Source organism: Pygoscelis adeliae, unplaced genomic scaffold (genome assembly GCF_000699105.1).
Source record: "Pygoscelis adeliae isolate BGI_AS28 unplaced genomic scaffold, ASM69910v1 Scaffold122, whole genome shotgun sequence".
NCBI classification, from domain to species: domain Eukaryota; kingdom Metazoa; phylum Chordata; class Aves; order Sphenisciformes; family Spheniscidae; genus Pygoscelis; species Pygoscelis adeliae.
This window is the reverse complement of record NW_008824358.1, coordinates 1,666,357-1,678,675: the sequence shown is the minus strand read 5'-3', so window position 1 is coordinate 1,678,675 and position 12,319 is coordinate 1,666,357. Positions and strand designations below refer to the sequence as shown.

At 38.8% G+C, this 12,319-nt stretch overlaps 1 protein-coding gene across 2 annotated transcripts in view; it reads left to right on the top strand.

Annotated features, from left to right (window-relative positions):
* The first annotated feature begins 1,937 nt into the window (after positions 1-1,937).
* PLCB4 (phospholipase C, beta 4) overlaps positions 1,938-12,319 on the top strand; it is a 94,887-nt gene continuing 84,505 nt past the window's right edge. For both annotated transcript variants that reach the window (XM_009319575.1, XM_009319576.1), the window contains exons 1-4: positions 1,938-2,031; positions 5,612-5,692; positions 5,994-6,053; positions 7,393-7,536. In XM_009319575.1, the coding sequence (XP_009317850.1) occupies positions 1,948-2,031; positions 5,612-5,692; positions 5,994-6,053; positions 7,393-7,536 (369 nt within the window). In that variant the 5' untranslated portion in view covers positions 1,938-1,947. The remainder of the gene's footprint in view (positions 2,032-5,611; positions 5,693-5,993; positions 6,054-7,392; positions 7,537-12,319) is intronic.

Sequence of the window (12,319 nt, the reverse complement as noted above, 5' to 3'; positions counted from 1 at the left end):
CAGATAAGCAGTCTTAAATATTGTTTAGCCTCTTTCTTTTAATTGGAGAGTACAGATATGTTATTTTGTTTTCATCCCATTTTCAACAAAAGTGAACCCTTAATGGTGAGATAGATATATATAGATATATATAACTGTCGAATTATATTTTTGATAGTTATGGAGAATGAATTCATTTATCTTATTCCTAAGGCTTTGGAAACATGATATGTATTTTTGATATTCCTGTATCAATGACCAAAAAAGGGCAGGAGGTAGAGATGGGCAGCATCAAAATGTATTTTGCATTTTTTTAGTAGTAAGGATATTTTTTCGGTAGAAAACTATCAAAAGTAACTGTTCTTAAAGACGGTGTTGGACAGAGTCTTTCAACAGTATCCTCTGAGTTCTTTTGTTCTTGTTGTTTTTCTTGTTAGAACATTTTTGATACGAATGAAAACAAGACAGAGAAGGAGGATACTACAAAATTCTTTGGGTTTTTTTTTTTTTTAAACACTTGCATCTATTCTGCATTTAAAGTTCAGTCAAAGTAGACATTTCTATCTAAGAATATTGTGGAAGCATTGTTACCTAATTGGTAATATTTTAGTCTGCTATTCAGAGTTTTGGCATACAAAAACACTACAAAGGTGGTTTGTATAGCATAGATTACACGGACTGTCATGCTCTCCCTTGAATTGTATGTATGCTTTTTATTCTTCGCACTGAGGCAAACTTTGGTTGGGCTGGGTGCCTGCATTGTAACAAAATAAGAGCTAAACTGGTTACGCTTAGCCCTGTATCGTGCTGCTGGAGATGGTCAATAGTAGATGAACGTTGTCAGTTGACTGAGGAGGGCTAGGGCGAGCAGACAAGAACAGGGTAAGGTGGTGTTCGCCTGTGAGACAGGCGGTAGCGTGTTGGGTCAGATTATTGTGACCGTGTGCTGTATTCATCGTCAATGTACTGTTTCACAGAAAGATTTGCTGACATCTGTGAGTCAGTCTTATCTTGCTGCTGCCAAGTGTATTCCCTCTCATGCAAGACTTTCTGGTCCAGTGTATAAAGGAATAACCAAGACACTGTGTGTCCTAGATGGCATTAGTGAGCAGGAACAACGCAGATGCACTTTACTTCAGATAAAATGAACTTCAGTATTTCAGAGTACGTAGTTGGGACATTTTCTGGTTGTAAAGCGGCATAACCTAGAAGGCACCAAGGTGTTGGAAAGGATACTGAATAATTCGATAGTCTTTACTGTAAGGTCTGTATGTTATGACTTCTGTATTATATTCTAAATTAACAGTTTTGTTCACATTCCTAAACTTGGAGAAATGCATAATGCTACTAGCTAATTTTATTTAATGTCCTATATCCCTAACCAGCTTTTTCCCCTATGAATTTTGACCTATATATTATCCATGTCTTGAGTTATGTATAAAATACTACTGAAAATACCCAGGACTTTATTTACTACAAATGTGGATTTTGAAATACAAAACACAGAGGAAAAATGTGTTTTGCCTATGTAGTATACAATTTAGAATGTTAAAAAAAATAAGATATATGCAGGATCTGATGTTTTCCTCTAAAAAAGAAGCACTCGTGTATATTACAGGTTGTGGCATTCTGTGTCGCCTAGGGCTGCGTTAATCCCAGCCTCATTATACTCTAGAAGTGATGTAGCAGATATTTAAACTAAAGCAATGCTACAGTGCAAGTGGTTTTCCAAATAATTCTGTTGAGACACACAATTTACAAGTATTTTTCATTTTAAAGTTATGAAACAAAAATACTCTTATGAGGAAAACTCTAGATACGGAAATGCACTGTGACTTTTCAATACTTCTCTGTGAAAGGAAAAGCTAAAAGTCACCTTTTTTCCTGCTTAGACTTTGAAATATTCCTTTTAAAGACAGTAATTGAACTCTGCTTTTTCATTCCATTTCAGGTTTTTATTCTATAATCATGGCAAAACCTTATGAATTTAACTGGCAGAAGCCAGTTCCCTCTTTTATGCAAGATGGAGCTGTGTTTGATAGGTATGAAGAGGTAAGAGGCCAGTTGCATTTCATTTGCTATTCTCTTTTAAATATGTAGATGTTACAGAATATTTCATGTTTTGCTTTCATTGTACGCAAATAAACTTTCAGATAACTCCAGAAATGTGTGTGGGAGGAAATACCAACACACTTTATTGCTATACAGATTTCTGCTTTTCAAAGGACTAACGTTAAAATATATTTAATCCCTCTGATTTGAAATAAGCCCTGAGAAAGAGAAAGGGAGATTTGGATCAAAATATCTGTAATGTGCATAAAGCTCTCATCTTTGCAGATTCATAAAGCGCATTACCGAACAAACTGAATCCTTCCATTTTTTTGTACATCTATCAAATGGGGGAGGAATATGTCTTTTTTTAATATATAAACTGAGGACCTGCATCTCACAAGGGAAAGTAAGAGAATGCAAAACATTTATATTCTGATTCAAATGCATCATTTGAGATCTGGAGTGGTTTTATCTCCTTTATAAAATCAACCTGTCTCTATCTGAAATACAATTACTATGTTACCGCTTTCAGCTGTGCTTTAATCCAAATCTGTTAGAGGAATGCAAAACAGGACATTTCACACAGACAGTTGAAATAAAGTGCTGCGACATTTACCTTATACTCAGCATTGATATGCCTGTGAGAATAATTTTATCGGGGTCTATTTTAATCTTGTTTGGACAGGAAACCTCTAAAAGTTGAAGGTATCTCAGTAAGTGCCTTCAGGGATATTAGTATTTTCCTCTTTTGAAATGTAAGTAAAAGGTATTTTTTATCATGAGGACTGCCAAGATAGGGATAGTTGTTTTACCCTGTATTTTCAGTTTTGGGGACAGGTAAACTAAGAAGATACTAGTGGACATTGAATTCCTTAGAAAGGAAGTTCATAAAAGCTTTATTTTTCTTCAGCAAATACTGCTCCAGAAACATTAAAAGGCTTTCACTTAGGTAACTAACTGTATATTTTATCTGCTATTTTACAGGAATCATCAAGGGCTGTAAAAAACCCCCAGTGACTCAGAAGTTAAAATCTGTAGCCTGTAAACAGTGAGCACTTGATGGTGTAGCTGTTTGATATTATCAGATTTATGATATATGTTGGCTGTTATTTAATTGTGTTGTGGCAGTAACTAGATAGCCTACCCAAGAGAGAGACCATTGTTTTAGGAATGCTGTGCAAACATAGCAAGATCCAATCTCTATACTATAGGGCTTGCAATTTTCAAGAAAAATGTTTCAGATCTAGGCTTCTAATTTTCATGGAAATTCTGTGCTTAATTCCCCACCCTAACAGACAGGTCATGTTGGGGAAAAGAGAAATGGTAAGTGAACTAAGGTCATACAGCAGGTCAGTGCAGAAAGGGCGTTCAGGAATTCTGTACAAGGTCTGGGTGACTGAACAGCTCTAGTACAGCATGAGAGGTCTCTTATGTGCCCAAGTTTCATTGAGTGGCTAGAAAAATCGGGGTCATTGTCATGTGGAGCAGTGTCTTGATCCATCTCTTGCTGATAGATGAGTCCCTTAACCAGAAGGATTACCAAATTATGGAAATATATTTTGAGCCAAGCGTTATCATATTTGACTGCTGAAAAGTCTTGAGTCTAGAACAGGGTTATCTCAGGAGAATATGAGAGATAAAAATCAGACATGATTAGGAATCTTACTGGTCACGTTGCATCTACATGGTCTGATGGCAGGTGCTTTTTTTTACCATAGAAGATGAAAAATTGCAGAAAAAGTAATTTGATGAATAGAGCCAAGGCTAGGGTGGAACATCAACATGAGCGCAGTTTACATAGACACCTTTGTGAAAACGAAATTTTTGGTATATCAAGAGCTTTTTGATAGATGAATGACAAAAAACTGCCTGCCTTTTATTGTGTGAGTAATCTTTCTGGGAAACGCACGAGACACGCTCATTTTGATTGGTAGCTAGCTGCATTTTTATATGAAACAGGACTCCAAGGGCTGTAAAACTAGTAAATCTGAGGTGTCTGGCAACAAGTAAGTTTCATGAGGGACGAGTGCTAGGGTGAAGGCAGGAAAATAGAAGCTATGGTGGAGAAGTGCATGCTGGAAACTCATGCATAGTGGTGTTGGCTCAGACTGAGCTGCAGCAACTTTATACTTCTATCTCTGCTCCCCTGCCTGTAAAATTAACATAGTTGTTTGCTACTTGGATGGAAAACTGCAGTGTGTCAGTCCTTAAAACTCGTAAATCTCGTTTGAAGACCTAAAATGTTGTCCAGAAGTGGTAGACAGCATTCAATAATTAATGTGTCCAGGAAAAAGGAGCAATTATCCCAAACACAACGTATCCCCTTTGGCTGTGCACATCTAGGAGGGCTCAAGGACGTTACCCAGCCGTGGATCCAGGAACTTGCTTGACTTCATGCTCAGTGTCAAGTCAGGATAAGACCTGACTGCAATGTGACCATTCCTTAGCCCACCCGATGCCCTTGTTCCACGGCAGAGGCCAAAAAGGCATGTGTGGCTGCCCCCCGATGTCCTGCATCCTGGGTCGGGCTGGGGGCCTGCCTCAGTAACCCAGTCGACCCAAGTCTATACTGGATAGACTTACTGACTTAAAAGCCACGCTCCATGGATTTGAGGGCATTGAAGTTTTTACCTGGTTTTGTTACCTAAATTCAAATTGTCCTGTATGCAAGACCTTTTGCTCTGAAAATAGCTGTGTAAATTCATGTGCTTGCTGCCCTTGCTACGTGCACAGGAGAGGACATGGCATTTCGGAAAGGTACCTCAGTCTAACATGGAACAAAGCACTGATCTCTGAAACAGTAAGCGGTGCTGTAGCCTGCACACATGCTTGTTGGTTTTCAATTAAGGAAGTCAGGAAGTCCTGGATTCTTTTTTTCTTTAAGAAGTGATTGATTCTGCACAGTGTTATCCTGCATTTTAGCTTAATTTATGATGCGTTAATTGAGGCTAGAGGTGTGTGGAGGAAATTTCTTTTTTAATTCAGCTAATCTGAATTTTTGCCTTGTCTAGTCTCTTTGGTATACCATTCTTTCTTGATTTCTCTACAAATCAATATCCTTCAAACTCTGCTTGCCAGATACACTGGCTACAAAATGCTCGCGGCATGCATACTGTCAGAGTCTAACATAAAAGTGCTTCCCAAATTCTGAACGTTAACATGAAATGTGGTCATCTGATCCTGAAGGTAGTATTGGCAAATTACATATTTGTAACCTTTACATAGTTTGAAGCATTTAATTTTCAACAACTTTTTTTGAAGTTCCATTTCATTAAGCTTTTTGATTAGGTAAGAACCACTGCTTTTATTAAACAAAACAAATCTTCATATTTGCAAAGAGGTAGGAAAATATTAATTAAGTGCAACCTAATGTCTCAAATGGCATCAAAAAGACAAATCATTAAAAATGATCATTTTTTTAAAAGCCTGCCTCCCTCATTTCTGATTGCTCTGGGAATAGCAAATTCTCCAGGAAGGTATTTGGGGAGAAATGTAACAATCTTTTATTTTTGAACAATAAATAAATTTATGACATTTGCCAAACTGACTAAAATAATGATCTGTATTTTCTTTTCTATAGGAATCTTTTGTCTTTGAAAGCAACTGTCTCTTCCAAGTGGATGAATTTGGCTTTTTTCTGAGCTGGAAAAGTGAAGGAAAGGTATATTGCAATTATGTCAGGAATATATATTAGATATTACTGCACTTGGTTTATTCTGGCTAGTTTTTAAAAATCTAAAATACTGTGTTAGTTTATTTACAAAACTCCTTAGTTCTATTCTTTTAGAATTGACAGAAGTGAGGTATTTAAGAGGGAATTAACTAATATAAAAGGGAAATATACTGTTTAGTGTTAATTAACAGTGTGTGCAAATAAGATTCATTGTTTATTTTTGCTGCAATTCCTAATGGAGCCATGTGTCGACAGACCTTTGAACTTGTACCTTTTTTTGCCATTTCAGGAAGGACAGGTATTAGAATGCTCCCTGATCAACAGTGTTCGTTTTGGAGCTGTACCAAAGGTACTCTATAGTTAGTTTATACTCTTCATTTAAACAAAGAATATTTAAACTGAAGGTGAAATGCAGGATGAAGTTCATTTCTTTAAAAAATACCAGCAACACAGCTTTTCTTTTGCAATCCCAGTCTAAAATTTTAAGTTTTAAAGTCAAGTAATTTGGTGTGATTGCAGTGGGAAGGTTCTGCCATCTGGTCTTTCTGATGGAGTACAGTGCTCAGCTTTCAGGATGTGGTGAAAGCTGAACAACAGACATTAAGAGCACGTATCAGGAGTTTTTAATTATTTTTTAACAGTGTATTGTGATACTTGTTTTAGAATATGAAACTTTTTTCCCCAGATACCTAAATTTTGTTCCTATCTGTTTAAAATTTCTTGTATCTTCTTGCTCCATTGACATAAAACGTAGAAAGTTTTGTTTGCATCCCTCTTTATACAGTCAGATGGTCAGGGAGGGCAGCTGGTCACTGTCTGCCATTTTGAAGACTATCAACAGAAGTACTAGCTAGGAGTTCTGGAGGAACCAAAACTTTGGAAATATTTTCAGCAGTATTCTTCAGAAGGAATACATAGAATTTTCTGAAGTGAATTGTGGGCCTCCCTCCTCCAGGGCTTCAGTTCAGAAGATTTGTTGTGAAGAAAGATATCTGTTAACACCTCTGCATTTCCACTTTCATGTGTTAAGTGTTTCTGTGTTAACTGTAGATAACTATCTCTTAGTAGTTCTCTTGGGAATCCATAGACTAAAATCTTTCCCCCATAGCGAAGGGGCATGAGAAGTGGTGGTGCAGACAACCCCATGCTTCATGTGCTGACAACCATACCAATATGCTTCAGACTTCACCTCTGTCTTTACATAGGTAATTTGCTCTTTATGCCCATTAAATCTGTAGCCCTTGACCCTCAGCAGAGATACTAGCTTGTACGATGTGTCGTTAAGAAACAGCCAAAAAGTCACACAGATCATAACTCTTGGTAACTATGGACTTAACTAGATTGGAATAATTTACTTAGAGATTAATACTGTTCCTCTATTTCCAGTCCTTGGAGTGATAAATTTTTCTTTGTCATGATGAAAATATATGTAATTTCTAATTTAGCTTTCTAAAATATATTTAGAATACTTCATTTACTTCTGAGTTCTCACAACCGTGTTCCTAATTGTTAGAATATATATTTTTTCAGGTTTACACACAGTAATTCTAAGTGAAAGCACTCATTTAAGATGATTGGCAAAGGTTTAAAGGTGTTAATGTATATGGAGGTGGAAATGCATCTTTACCATAGTGCATTGCATAACAAAAGTATTGCAAATGTAACAAGTTATTTATTCTGTTTAACAGGATCCCAAAATACTAACTGCACTTGAGGCTGTTGGAAAATCAGAAAATGAGTTGGAAGGACGGATAGTGTGTGTTTGCAGTGGCACAGATCTGGTGAACATCAGCTTCACTTTCATGGTAGCGGAAAACACAGAAATAGCCAAGGTATTTCACAATTAAACAGTGTGTGGGAGTTAAAAAAAAAAAAAAAAAAAAAGGAGAGCTCCTCAGCAGTACTGGATTGTTTTTCCTGAGTAAGTCAGCCTGTTTGGCTGACTGAAATACCTGTTTTACTGTCTGCTGCCACACTGCAAAGGGACAGCAAACATCCATTTGGAGCATTCTGTAACATGTCTGCGTGCCGTGGTGAAAGGAAATAGTGACTTTATCAGCCTCTGCATGCATGGTGATTTATCAAAAGTAGACACTGAGACCATTAAATATAGGACATGGCATTCCCTCAGCTGCTCAGTATCTCTGTGTTGGGCTTGTACAGCAGACTGTGATGATTATGCAGTGGATCTGTAACGCACAGGGATGCTGAAGGGAAGTGCAATTACTTTCATTTTCCTGGTGGGTGGAGCTCAGCCCTCCAAAATTTTGTTCCGCGATAACCGAATTGTATTGTGTGGTTCATATTATTTGAAAAGACAAAAGCAGGAAAGAAAATTCTCTACAGTTAAGGGGATTCCAGTGTACGCAGGTTCTTTTCTGTTTCCCGTTGACATGGAACAGTCTTAAGAAAACAATGGTGCTTTTTACACGTCATCTTTCCTGAGAGCTTAAGATTGCAGTTCACAATGCAGGTTCTGTGGCTCCACCAAGGCCTGGTACTCGATCTATCTGCTGTAAACTGCTCTGAGAAACTTGATCCAGAGTACTGATAGTATGCTACTAGCTTAGATCCAGAGATTCAAGGGTTTTTAAAAATACAAATTTTTTGCTTTTCTGATTGTATGTACTTAAAGTGTATTATAATCTGTTTTGCCTGTGAGATAAACATTGAATAGCCATCAGTAACACAGTCCTGCTAAATCCCCTCCTTTGAAACTGAATTATCTGTTTGCTGAATGCGGCATCACTAAATCCCTTGGCCAGACCTGGTTGATTTTTCATTGCTTTGGATCCATACCTCTTGAAACACTGGTAGTACTGAGTAAACTCCATGATAGGAGAAATACTTGTATAACTTACATGGGTACACTAAATTGATTTTACTGTGTGTACTTCCAGCAGGCTTTCAGGGAAATAACATGCCACAGTTATGTTTTGAAAACATTTAACAAGCAAAGGAAAGGAGATGCTGGCAGCATTCACTTTCATACTTAACCCAACAGTGTCTCTGACTTATTCTGAAAACAGAAAGTTGGAGTTAAGTTTCTTAGCCACCTTAGATCTCAATAAATGGTATTAGACTAATTGGTTTGTGAGGAGTATGTTGGCCAGTTACATAGACTGTCACAACAGGTGAGCTAATTATACTGTCTGAAAGATCTACTGCTTCATTAACTGCCAAGGTGCTTATCAAAAATGCTGTGTCATGCTGCAGTCAGCTTGTGGGTAGGCTCTGAGAGGCCCATAAATGTGAGAGTCCTGCATTTGGGAGTCTTTCCACTAATATATATATGCAGAACTTGTCAACAATGGTGATCCACCTGATCTGATATGTTTGAGGCACAAGGGAGAGGGTAAAGTAGATCAAGCCAAAAACAATGTAGAGCTTTCTAAGTTGCCTTTGCTGGGGATAATGGGCATATAGGAAGTAATTTGGCCTGTACTGTATTGGCCTTTCGTATATGGTAAGTACATCGACTTGCTACTATAATTCTGTGCTAAAATAAAATTTTCTAGGAGTTACCTGCGCATAGAGCTGTTCCTGCTTAATTCTTCCTGTTTTGTTCATGAGAAGACATCTTTCTCTGGGACATAGTAAATCTCCTCTAGAAGAAGTGAGTCTTTGCGTGGCATTAAGTAGCTATGCAGCTACTAACTGCAGTTTAAAATAGGCCTTGATTTAATCCATGTTCAGAAGTAAGCCCTCCTTGTGAAATGACAGAGGCAAGAGTTTGGAGAAGAAGGGGCAATGGTTGTAACTTAAACAGCCCCGATATGTGTAAAGGGGTGCATCTGTAGTGGTTTCTGCTGTTTCCGCCCCTGTTGCCGTGAGGAAGGCGAGCATTACTTGCTGCAGCTCTTGTGTCCCTTCTTCTGATAAACCAAGGTCAGGATTGGTTGGCACCTGATTGGGATATTTTAAAACAAGGGAATTTGGTGACAGATCCAAACAAAAAAGCCCAGAGCCTTTCTGCCCAGAAGGAGGGCAAAAAGGTATTCTGCTTCTGTAGATAATATTTTACAGTTTGACAAGAAGTAATTGTTACTCACTGAAGCCTGGGTTATAATGGGACTGAGTAACCATGACAAAGAAGGAAATCAATGCAGGTTCCTGGCTTCTTCAGGCTACCCGTGTAAGGAGTGGTATTGGTGGGAGGCAGATGCTGCCAGGTGGATAGGACAGGGTGGCAGAGTGAGGAGGCAGTCCCTTAGGGGTGCCCTGACTGTGGCAGGTGAGCATGCACAGAGCTGCTGCCCGCTGTGGGCAGTGGTGAACTCTTCCTTCCAGGCAGGGCTTGTCACAGGCTGTCCGTTGTGACACTGCTGTCATCATCTCTACACTGGGACAGCCCCATGTTCCTCTGCCTCTTGCGGCGATGTGCTCAGCAGGTCTGGCTCAGTCATCGCTGAGCTCCAAGTATAGCTATTCCAACAACAAGAGTGTGTTTATTATCTCTCCACTTGTCTCCAAGCTCCAACTCTGGTATTTACATTCTATCTACTAAAATTTTATTGGTGTTTTCAGCTGAGAAATCGGTTTTCATTTCCACTCTTAAAACAAAACAACCACAAAATAGGGTGTACTATGTCTCTGATTGCGAGCAGCTGCCATGGTCCACCCCTAAAGAAACTCCACTGTGATAGCAGAGGGTGACTGTAAAAGGTGGAATTTAAAATCTAATGTTTGGAATCCTGATTAAATCAGGTTATATAAATTACCGTGAGCTAAAATTGAAACACACATATTAGAGGTGTGAGCATATGTGTGTATTTTTCTTTTTACTTCCCAGATGGACTTTTTGTGACCTAGTAATCTGATAATCTGCTTTCCTCAATCTAGGACATTTGAAAAGGCCAGTGAATATTTGGGGTCAAATTTCTTTAGTGCAGAAGCAATGTAGTGCTGATGTGAGGCCTTAGCGCATGGCATGTAGGCTGCCTAGCCAAAGTTGGCATAAGTCCAACAAAGCTTTTGTAGTTTAGCAACCCAAAATCTGGACTTTGTCTTCTTTGCTCATCCACTTTGGTAATGCATTAAGGAGTTTAACTTAAAAGATTAACCTAAGTCAAGTCAGCTCTTTTTACATTCTTTAATATTACTGCATACCAGGGCTAAATTTGTCCTGGCAGCTGTTCTCTTCTAGATCCAGCTGCGTTGTTGGGAAGGACCATCTTTCCAGCTGATGGTTTCTGCCCTTCTGCCAGAAAGTACTGTTCCCACTGCCCCGCTGGCAGAGGACTTTATGTGAACTTTATTGGGGGTGAACACTCCTAATTCACTTCAAGGAAGAGCCACAGGGTTAAGCTCACATTGCCTATTTAGGGGCAGAGCTCACACCAGCGTTCAAGATAACCTGGCGCACACCATTCCCCTGACAGTAGGTAGGGATGGGAGCAGCCACCGGGGAGACAGGGTGAGGAGGAGAGTGGAGTAACCTTTTGTACTGGCATAGCTGGATCCGATAGAAAATAGATGGTTTCTACAGGTGTGTTACTCACTGAATCACACATTAATGGCTAACCTGTGAGGCACCAGAATGAATAGCATGTGCTGAAATGCTTTGTTACTCATATGCTGGCAAACAACATAAAGGGTAAAATGCAAGCTTTATCATACAGCTAATAATATGGTGTTGAAGATGACTGCAGTTGAAAGCATTTCATTTTGACATTCTTAAACTTCTCAGCTTTTCAGCTGGAATAGTATTTTTCATTTTTAAATTTATTTCAGTTTGTTTAAAATGGTTAAATGGACCACCATGTTTTTGGTAAGATGAAGCACTTCAGATGGGTCATTTTTGTTGCTGTTTATACCATATGGCTCTTTTTGACTTAAAAAAAGTTCCATTTCAGTTGTCCCTGATTTTTTTTTTCCCCATGAAACAAGCTGTTAATTGTTTGCCCAAATCATATTGCTAGGAGGGCACTAGAAGGTAGCAGAAAATTCCCACAGGAATATCCCACAATCACATTGCAGGAAAGTTCTGTTTTTCCATAGCTTTAGTTTGTTTTGATGTTTCAAAGCAAAACTTTCCAAGAAACCTGCAGAACGTACTTGATCAGAACTCTGAAAGCCTACTGCTGTTCTCTGTGTCCCATTGTGTTAGTATGTGGCTTATGTCTCATAACCTACATGATAAACATTTCTGAACTAGGACTGTCTTAAATACATGACCGCTGCTTACACGTTCAGGTAGCCCTGTGCCAAATATGTAATATCATGTTCTCTAGAGAAATTTTCATATCCTAGCCAGTCTGCAGTTAAGCGTCTGTGATTTCAATGTGCTTGCTTTTCTGCTTTTTCATGTTCTTTCTTGGCTATGCCACTTGGAGTTACAGTAAATTGAAAACTTCAGCCCTGGTTCTCCGTAGCCAGGAGGTCGATTTCACTGTGTAAAGCTCCACTATGTTTGTCTTAGTCTGTATACAAAAGCAGCCAAAGTGAGTTTTCCAGCCACTTTCAGAGTAGACCCCTCCAGTGCTGGAAAAGTCGTTCCAGGGTGGAAAGCTTTGTTGAAGGGTGGAAGCAGTCTGGACACATCAGGCGACTCCCAACACAGAGTGCTTGTGTGAGCCTTAGCTTTCCAGGTGAAATACTTGAAAGTCGGAAGAG